At 45.8% G+C, this 10533-nt stretch overlaps 1 protein-coding gene across 2 annotated transcripts in view; it reads right to left on the bottom strand.

Annotated features, from left to right (window-relative positions):
- Positions 1-9647: 9647 nt before the first annotated feature.
- The window catches only part of LOC146662820 (5'-AMP-activated protein kinase subunit gamma-2-like), a 27061-nt gene continuing 26175 nt past the window's right edge, over positions 9648-10533 (bottom strand). The window contains exon 14 of one of the 2 annotated variants that reach the window (XM_085417644.1): positions 9648-10533. This exon is cut by the window's right edge and continues 607 nt beyond it. In XM_085417644.1, coding sequence (XP_085273770.1) covers positions 10512-10533 — 22 coding nt within the window. In that variant the 3' untranslated portion in view covers positions 9648-10511. The other variant, XM_085417643.1, reaches the window with a different exon arrangement.

Here is a 10533-nt window from a genome sequence, read left to right as displayed (position 1 = left end):
GCTTCACTTGGGGTTAAAGCAACTCCGCGTTGACTGAACTACTTGTTATCAGCCTTTCTGAAACCGAATATTCCGAGTTGGACAGTTCGGGGTTACTCAACCCTGAGTATCGTTTTTCACTCTGAGTTTTCTAAACCGGCTTCCTGAAATAGGGCCCTGCTCAGCTGGTCACATGACCACACAGCGATGAAGCAGAAACAAACCCCGAGCAGCTCCTCCACAGCAGGAGAGGAGCACAGACACGCCTCCCTGCTGGCTCCGCTCATCCTGCACAGAGCAGCTGGTGGGGAGCACGTTACAAACCCTCTGAGGATCGAGTGGGGGGGCACAGCTTACACAGGTCCCTGCAGCCTCAGTGATACCAACCTGACAACAGCACATCTGCAAACCGGCACTTCCACAGGACTCGAGTGCTGTGTTCCTAATAAAGTGTCACTCTTCAGATAAACGCTGAAAGTGCGTGGTTGATGGTGCGCGCTGTTTTGAACACCATCACACACCTGTGAACGTTCCACTCTCTCAGCACATCCTCAGACTGTTGCATGGCTCTGACTTGTCTGTGAGAGGAACATACAGCACATCATGTCAGCTATCAGAAATCAAACCCATCCAATGGTTCAGCGATATTTGGTGTCTGTGTTCAGAGGGGGACAATGATGGCCTCCATGCATCTACATGATGCTGCAGGGATCTTCTCACAGATTGTAGAACCAGGCTGTGCTGTGAGAAGAAGCTACTCGGAGCGAGGCCGTCTCTCCCTGGTCCACATAGACACCAATCACAAGCTAATACGGTGAAATACTCAGTTACAGAGCTCTAACACATGCTGGGCAGACAGATGCACGTTATACTATAAAACTGCTCAACTCAACTTTATCTAATGTGTCCTTAAAGTGTATATGATTTTTAAACTTGTTAGAGCACGATTACAGGATGTTTAACAAAATCAGTAACATGGTTAATTGTAAAAAGTCTCGAGCAATCATTCGATATTTTCCATCATAACAGGTCCTCTAAAAACACACGTTCAGTTTCAGGCCTCAAACAGCTGCAGTGTTGTGACGTTGGTGGAGTGGAGGGCTGCTCCGAGAAGGTGAAGGTTTACCCGTTTCATCCTCAGTGTTTGGTAGCTTTGGAATGAGCTCATTTTTTATGAACATCAATTATTCAGCAACACAGTTTGTAACTGTTTTATCATTTAATTTAATCTTCCATGTGTTGCTCCAGAGGTGGGACCAAGTCTCAAGTCTTTATCCTCAAGTCAGAGTCGAGTCCGAATCTTTGAATTTCAAGTCCGTTCAAGTCTTTTTTTTAAACAATGTTGCAGTTATATGTTAAATGTAAATAACAGACCATGTGTTCTTTTTGAAATCTGCGTTTATCTCAACACCTGAGGAACTTGCAGAATATACACAAAGTGATCCTGAAATTGCACCTCAGTAATGTACAGCTCAGCTCAGCTGCAAGAAGAGTCACAGAATGAACATTCAATGAAAAACCAGAACTTCCTGTTCAGACGGGAGACTGTACAGAGCAAACAGCCATCGCAGTAAATTTACTGCAGCGTGATTAGCGTGTCCTCTGTGTCGTCTGCTCTCTGTGTGTTTGTGTGAGTAACACACACACACACACACACACACACACACACACACACACACACACACACACACACACACACACACACAAAGTGAACAATGAACAGGAATGTGCACTAACTGTTCTGCATTGCAGTCTGTCAGTTATTTGTAAAATGATGCCACCATAGCTGAACTCGCTCCACTGCAGCTCCACTGCAGCTCTCCATGCAGAGCTGCCAAACTGCGGTGGCCACATGGAGTAGTGCAGGAAGACCCAGAGGCGCTCGGTGCATCAGCAGGATCGACATCCTTCCTCTGCCTCTTACAGGAAGCAGCAGAGTCCTCCATCATCACCAGGAGTCACAGGTTACTCTGACTTTGTAGATGATCTGACCAAACAAATTAACAACAGCAAAGAGCCTTTATTACAATTTTAGACGAAAAACTCCCACTAAATTCAGTCTTTACCTTTAAGGTTTGTGTCACCTGTCTTTATGTCCCGACAGGATCCAGGATCCAAAGCAGCTGCTGTGAGGTCACTGGATCTGAGGGGGCAGTGATCCATTCGGACACGGATAAAGATTCCAAGAATCTTGTGTTCAAAGATGCTTGGAGACTCCTGACCAGGCCATTCAGGAAACAGACGGCGGCTTCAGCTTCTCCATGTGGTGACTGAGGGACATCACGGATCAAAACTATTTTCTCAAATCTGTTGCTTCGCTGAAAGGCTTCCAGACGTCCGGCATCTCCCTCAGCAGCATCCGCTCGGTGCTGTGAACAATAGCTCCTGCTGATCAGATGTTCACACTGGAGAACTGCCTCCACTTGTCTCGGGGCTGAAGTCCACCTGTGATCACAGCAGCAGCTTCAAACACGTCTTTGAATGTTGTGCTTGTGTGCAGCTTAGATAACTTTCAAAGAGAAGGAGATGGTCTCTGACAGCCATCTCTGTGTTTGCCATAGCAGCCGCTACTGCGTCAGATCATCCGAGGTGAAGACGTGCCAGAGCTCTGATCACCATCATCATCATCATCATGTTCCTCACCTGCTCAGTGGGGAAGCTCTCCACACGCTGGCAGCATTGTCACGAATCGTTTGTCTGTATCGGTCACATGTAGCTCCAGATTTCTCACAGATTCAGTCACCTGTGTGTGATGCACAGTGATGCCGAGGAAACCCCTCATGACCAGTGTCCACAGCGACTGAAACACGACGTCTCACTCGGCTGAGTTTTTAACAGGTTCTCTGTGTTTGCTGTCAGCTACTGTCAGAAAGTGCTGAAAACTCTTGTTCTGCACAATAGACACGAAAAATAACAGCTTTGTGCTGAGTGTCCATAAGCTGTGATATGGAAGCTGCTGAGGTTCATCTGTGATCCTCTTCAAACTGTCAGTAAATCCATCACAGCCTTAATGCATTAGACTTTAAGTTGTTTCTAAATGGACTCATTCTACATTATAGGCATGCAGACTGTTGGAGCCAGGAATCGAACCACCAACCGTCTGATCAGCAGATGACCTGCTCTACCGCCTGAGCTACAGCCAGGAGGTAGAGCTAAGTCCCAAATAAATATGAACACTTATTAAACACTGTTCTCAAAGCTGTGCATGCAACTCTAACAAGCAATGATCAGCAGCCCTGTTAACAACAACTGACTTTGGCAAATAAACGACAGCTAATGAAATAATAACAGAGTTGTTGTGATTGACAGGAGAAAGAGCCCGTTAAGCTCGCTCCATCTCTGAGTCTGTGTCGTGCATATTGCACTTGGTTTTTTGTTGACTACTTCATAGTTTATGTACCTGAAAGAAATTTTTGTCCTGACCGTTTGTTTGTTTTGTGTTATTTTTTTTTAAAATCTGGTTCATCTGATTGGCTGTGATACAGAATGAATAAGAATGAATGAAATGAACTCGTCAGTGTTCTGTACAGCTGTGTCGTTGTCACGCAGCGCAGATCATGTTTGAGGAACAGGGAGAGCGAGTTTCCTCTCTGCCACCTTCAGAGGTCAGTCGTTTGCACATTATTACCTGACTGCGTGGTTAGATCTGATACTGATCGGAAACACACCTGAAATCCAAAATAAATTCAGATGTATTTACAGAGTAGGAGGACTTTGGTGCAATGTCTGGATTACAGTAACACGTACCAGGATGTCCTTCACTCACTGGGGGAGGACAGCCTGATGTCATTCATATCTTTGGCGTCTGCTGGACTCCGAGCAGGTCTGGACCGCATGTTGGAGGACGGACTAACGATCCCACCAGGACAGGAGGAGGCGTCACTGCTGAACAGCTCTGCTGTGTGGGACGAGCAGCTGGACGAGGACAACTCAGGTTCCCTATAATCCCCAAAGTATTTTAGCACATCTGGAGATGCTCCTGGTGGTTTTATACACTCTTGGTTTTCAGTTAGCACTGATCTAAATTACTGTTAGAATAAAATGAAAACGAAGGTTGTATTTAACGTAAAGAACGCTTACACATCTCTCCACCTGTTCTAGATGAATAGTCTGTGTTTGTGGCACTGACTGGGAGAGAGCTCTGCTGCACACAGCACAGCCCACAGGATGAGGAAGCTGGAGGGGCTGCAGAGAACGATGGAGCCTCTGGAACAATCTGAGTCACGTGACCTGGGTAACAGGCGTCAAACCAACAGTGACACCTAACATGGACCAAAATACTGCAGTAAATACTGCATTACTTTGCTAAAACATTCAGATTACAGTTAGACAAAGCTTAGCTTCTCTCAGTGTTCGATGCTACACAGCGTTTAACCAAAACATGTGGAACTATTAACAACTACACAGAGTACGGTAACAATGCAGTGTTGATGTGACCAGTACTTTACTTGGTAATCAGCTGCCATTCTTTGGGCTCCTGGAACTGAAGTCACTGAATCCAGCAACACTTACAGATTTCCTTTGAATCAACTGTAAAACAGAGATGTTGTAACCTTCAGGCAGGACTGATGGGGGAGCTGGAGTGGATCTAAGCTTTAGTCTGGATCCACAGTGTTCACCTTACAGGATTACGGTGGAACGAAAACATGCAGTCAATCCTGTATGATCTTATACTTCAGGATACAGTGGAATGATGATCCTGCTGAACAGTTCTTGTTATTTTCATCAAGCAGCAACAAACATCAGCTAATGTTTACCAACATCTTTACTCCTTTAGTTTCCACATCAGAGAGAACCTCGCGTAAGGACGCCAACATGGCTAACTGCTGCACCCATCATGGTTCTGAACCAGGGGTGGGCAATTTCAGGCCCAAGGGTCGGTGTTCTGCAGGTTTTAGATCTCATCTCGGGTCAACACACTTGAATCACATGATTCGTTCGTTGCCAGGCCTCTGGAGAACTTCAGGACATGGGGAGGAGCTAATTTAGCCATTTAAATCAGCTGTGTTGGTTCAAGGACATCTAAAACCTGCAGGGACACCGGCCCTCGAGGCCTGGAGTTGCCCACCCCTGTTCTAAACTCTGTAAGTGTTCAGGTGCTCTCACAGAACCAGAGATCTCCTTACAGTTGTGGTCAAACTTTTATTTTGAAAGGTCCGTTTTCATCAGGAAGGATGTGAACATGGATTGTCCAGTCATCCCTGGAGCACGTGCAGGACACCAGCCTGTTTCCATCTGTGATGTTTGAAGCTGTTTATGATCAAAATAAAAACCAGTCTGTACGAGAATGTTTTAAATTAATATCTAAGGACGCTTCGAGGTGCTCTGCATGTAAAATACTGTATATACACAGTACTACAGGTATATACAGCTGATACTATATAGTACCTGATACTTTGAGCTCCTGCAAGAAATCTTGCAAACATGTAAGATCCTCGTCTCAGTGCCCACACGTCTCTTTGACTGTGGTTGGCAGCTCATCAGAACAAAGTCAGCGTCTGTAACGTAGATTATACTGTTCAGTCTAAGCTTTACATGCTAACAGGAAACTACAGATCAGACTGCAGCTGATTGGTTAATGTCACGGCCTTTTATGTTCCAAACACCAACAAAGTCCCAGAAAAGGCCGTGGGTGGCAACAGGAGGTTTGTTTTAGAGCGCACTTCTGACTCCATTGTTTAAAAATCATATGCCGTTTATTTCGTGCAAAATTATAAACAAAAATCAACCAAATAACTTCTTAAAACTTAAAATTAAACGAAAGTTACCTTAATTTGCTTTAACAACTTCAAAAGTGGTCAAAAAAATCATTTTCTAACCCTCCCGTCCTCCCATCAGACATTTGGCAAACAAAAAACCATCCTCACCACACCCCTCCAGGTGCTCTTAATCCCCTGATTAATGGGCGGGTCCATGAGCCAATGAACCAATCACTTTCCAAAACCTTTTCCAATAAAAGGAATTACAAAGTTACGTAACAAAACTAGGTCAGCATATTCTTACAACTTTAAAGAAAAAACAAAAATGGATACAAATTACGTTTTATAAACATTCAACAAAAACACAACATTTAATATTTACTTTGAAGACGTTCCCAGGAACAAGCTCCAGGATTTAGGATCACCAGGATCACACAGACCCACTCAGTCCGCACAGACCCACACACTCCCACACAGACCCACACAAACCCACTCAGTCCACACAGACCCACTCAGACCCAAACAGACCTACTCAGACCCACACAGACCTACTCAGACCCACACACTCCCACACAGACCCACACAAACCCACTCAGTCCACACAGACCCACTCAGTCCGCACAGACCCACTCAGACCCAAACAGACCCACTCAGACCCACACACTCCCACACAGACCCACACAAACCCACTCAGTCCACACAGACCCACTCAGTCCGCACAGACCCACTCAGACCCAAACAGACCCACTCAGACCCACACACTCCCACACAGACCCACACAAACCCACTCAGTCCACACAGACCCACTCAGACCCAAACAGACCTACTCAGACCCACACAGACCTACACTGTGTGGATTTTCCTACGCTAATGACATCTCATCATCGGTCTCATCAGAGGACAGCGTTCCTTTGCATGTGTCGACTGCAAGCACCTGCAGAGGCATCACTTCATTACGTGGTAACACATCTGCTTTGCTGTGAGTGTGCAGGTGGAGTGGGTGTGTCTCTGAAGAAAGCATGAACAGCATCAGCTGCAGTCATGCTGCAGTGCGAGCAGCAGGAAGGCCTACACACAAACTAACAACAACCCTCACACAGCCGTCCTCCACGAGGATTCTAATGTCAGTTAAAAGCCAGTAAGCAGAGTGGACTTGTGTGTGCCTCCGGTTAAACGTGTCTGCTGATTCTACAAACGTCCCTCTGCACAGTCACCGTGGTCTGTAAGAGCTCCTCACAGCTGTGTGGGAGTGTGAGCGCTGTGACCTCACTGCCTGATGTTAAACATCTGTTTTTGCCACCACTGAAGTCTGATTTGAAATATCCTGGAAATGACCTACGAGTTTAAAATAATGCAGTTTGGCATCAAATGAGAGTGATTGTCATCCGTCCTGATTAGCACAGTTTAATTCAGACACAGAGAAATTTTCTTTGCTCCAAATCATTTTATTTGGCCCCAAATAAAATTAATGTGTTTTTGCAGTGAACTCGGTTTTTATTCTTCAAACTCTTTGAAACCAACAGTTGTAATATTTTCATATTCCAGGTATTCCTCATAAAACACATTTGTGACATGAGGCCATTTGCATTTTTATTTATTTTTTAACTCATTTTGAGAAATTGCAGTTTTTGCGTCACCACTCTTCCACATAATCATAAGACATTTGTCTCATTTGGGTGAAGATGACATATTCTTAAACGTGCTCTGCAGCCACTGCAGGAGCTGGGTCCTCCCTCTGACAGGCACATGTTGTTCAGCCTCTGTAACACAATCACACAGCTCCCACACGCAGCAGAAAGCTGCCATGTGGTCTGTTTTCAGTCGGTAGGCTCTGGTCCTCTTGGCATCAAAGAAACAGGGAATATCTTCAAATCTTTGAATTGACATAGTGGCCTTGTACAAACACACTGACTGGGACATCCCAGTCCTTCTCACTTCCTGCGAGAACAGTCAATCCAAAGAAGGCCATGAGCTCATGTTTGGTTACATTTTTCCACTCTTTTCTCATCTGTGGCTGCTCTTCATGCCTCCATGTTTGTGCATGTCAGCACCTCACAGTGCTAAAGCCAGGTGCAGGCCCTGGCCGACCACTTGGTGTTTGAGCCTGGCTGGGAGGTAACTCTGAGACACGCCCCCTCCTTCCTTCCATAGACTTATTCAGACGGACTTATGCATTTGTTTGGCTGCCTGCTCTGGACATAATGACAAACATGCTGATAATACAAAGGAATAAATACTGTATGATGGCTCTATAATGTAAGACGAACACTGATGGATCATCTGTGCAGGAAAAATGAGCTGAATCATCAGTGAGGCTCTGATACAAAGGTTTTTTACCCATGTGATGAGGGACGTATCCTGCCTAGAGCCTGCGACACACACAGGTGTGTAACACTTCCTGTTTACCTCCTTTTTAAGTAAGTAAGTAAGTAAAATTTTATTTATATAGCACATTTCTAGATAGAGATCACAAAGTGCTTTACAAGATATAACAGATTAAAAAGACAAGATACAAAGTTAGCAAAAAGCAGTTTTAAAAAGATGTGTTTTTAGCTGTTTTTTAAAAGTAATCAATGAATCAGCAGATCGTAAGTTCTGAGGAAGAGAATTCCACAGTCTGGCGGCCACAGTAGCAAAAGCTCAATCACCCCTAGTTTTCAGTCTCGTATACTGAGTGACAAGTAGGCCCTGACTACTCGACCTCAGAGACCTACTAGGGGCATAGGGCTGCAAAAGTTCAATAATATATGGTGGTGCTTGTTGTTGAAGAGCCTTAAAAGTTAAAACCAAAATCTTAAAATGGACTCTAAATTCGACAGGAAGCCAATGTAACTGCATAAGCAACGGTGTTATATGTGAATATTTAGAAACTTTCGTCAAAAGTCTTGCTGCAGCATTCTGAACGATCTGCAGACGCTCCAAGGAACCTTTGTTTAGACAAGTAAACAGGGAATTGCAATAGTCCAGTCGTGATGAGATAAAAGCATGAATAACAATCTCCAGTTCGGTATAGGATATTTACAGGTATTATTGTGTATTTTAAGTTGATGGTTTGTTGGCGTCACAGTTTGGGTGCTAATGTCCTCACCGACTGTCCCATAGATGGGACCTGATGTCATAAGACTTCATTTTACAGTTTTAAAATCTTTACTGTCATCTCGTCTGTTGATGATGAAGTCGCTGTAATCTGCACGGAGGGGGGCAGATCCACCTCCAGAGGGTGGAGCTGGTGGGGCTGTTTGTGGATGAACCTGCGGTGAGTTTGTGGGGGACAGATTAGCATTAGCAAGTAAACGAGCTGCAGTGATTATTATTAGGACAGGTTTGTTTAAAAAGCCCACGTCAGCCGACACGTGTGATGGAAGAACGACTCTTCAGCACATCACTGATGAGCTGCACGACGGACATCTGCATCACCGATTTCATGAAGCCAGCTGTTCGTCTTCGTGCCGCAGCATAGAAACACTAACATCATGACCTCAGCAACAGTGGACATCGATGTCATTGTGGCTGTTGCCATGGTTACTTTCAGGTGCGCTGTGTTGACATTTAGCTTGATTCCTCCTCGAGTTCAGCGCTCGGGCCTTTCTCCTCGGCTGTGACGTCTAGACTGTGTTTTAGATCATGTGTGTGTCGTGACGGCGTCGCTCTTAGAAACAGATGGCAGTGGATTCCTCCGCTTTAGGTTTGAGCCGTTAGCTTCCAGAGTGCGTTGCTACTACACTTAATAAGGCGTCACACAGTCTTTGACACCTGGCTGGATAGAGAGGATCCTGGGATCAGGCCCACTGTGGACGCCGCTGAGTTTTCAGGGCGCGCCCTGATGAAGCCTGCACTTCATTTGCATGATGAAGAAGGTTGGAGTGGGGTACAGGTGTGCCTGGTCTCAATCCACAGGGACTGAGACCAGGCACACCTGTACCCACCTGAGCCTGAATCTAATGACGAGGGCGAAGCACAGCAGGAAGCAGCAGAGAAGAAAAGAAGACTCGAGCACAGCAAAACATCAGGACGCTTTATTCATCGTCTGAACAGCAGCACGCCGACGCTCTGACAGAAGCTCTCTGACACACGACGTCAGCGAACACATCACAGCTGGGACAACCTGCTCTGTAACTACATTTCCCAGAGTCCCTGGGGATAGAGTATTTATATACAAGGTTCACGTGTCTGGTGGTGCACACTGCGCGTTAGCGCCACCTGCAGCCCGCCCCGCTCACCACAGAAACTATGATTACATTAACAATAAAACTCATCTTTGTTCAGATTTACACAAAATAATAAAACAGACGCACTCGTACAATCACCTCAGGTACACAGGTGAGCTCTTCCACTCACCTGTGGCACAACCAGTCATCGATAAAACTCTCCACCAATCAGAGACCGTGGTCAGGATTCAAAGGCACCACGACAGAGCGATGGGCCCGCCCCTTCATGACATAACAGAGGGCGGGTTTTGTTTACAGAATAAACGAGTATTGTTTTTTTTTTACCTGTTGGGAATCAGTGAGCCAATCGGATCGCTCGGGATCTGTGGTGCCTGCAGCAGGTGCAGCGCTGCTGTCGCTCATGTTGCCACGGTAATGATGCGATTGTCGATGAAACACGTGACAGTTTGTCACCATTAAAGTTTGAGGATTAAATAAAGAGACCACCAGAGATCCCTGATTGGCTCTAGCATACATCAATCACCCACAGGCCCCGCCCACCCTCAGAAGACTTGTCCAATCATACGCCTGCACTGTGCATCCCACCCCTTCTTCTTCTACGGTGGTCGGCTCGAGAGGAGCGCGGCGAGCCGTGACGACAGTCCAGAGGAGCCGGGCGTTGATGTCACACTGCCTCCCCGTCCCCG

This window comes from Rhamphochromis longiceps, linkage group LG9 (assembly GCF_057381845.1).
Source record: "Rhamphochromis longiceps isolate RC_006_pf linkage group LG9, R_longiceps_female_GT1.1, whole genome shotgun sequence".
Classification (NCBI taxonomy): domain Eukaryota; kingdom Metazoa; phylum Chordata; class Actinopteri; order Cichliformes; family Cichlidae; genus Rhamphochromis; species Rhamphochromis longiceps.
Note: the sequence above shows the minus strand (reverse complement) of the source record. Positions and strands in the feature narration are given on the sequence as shown.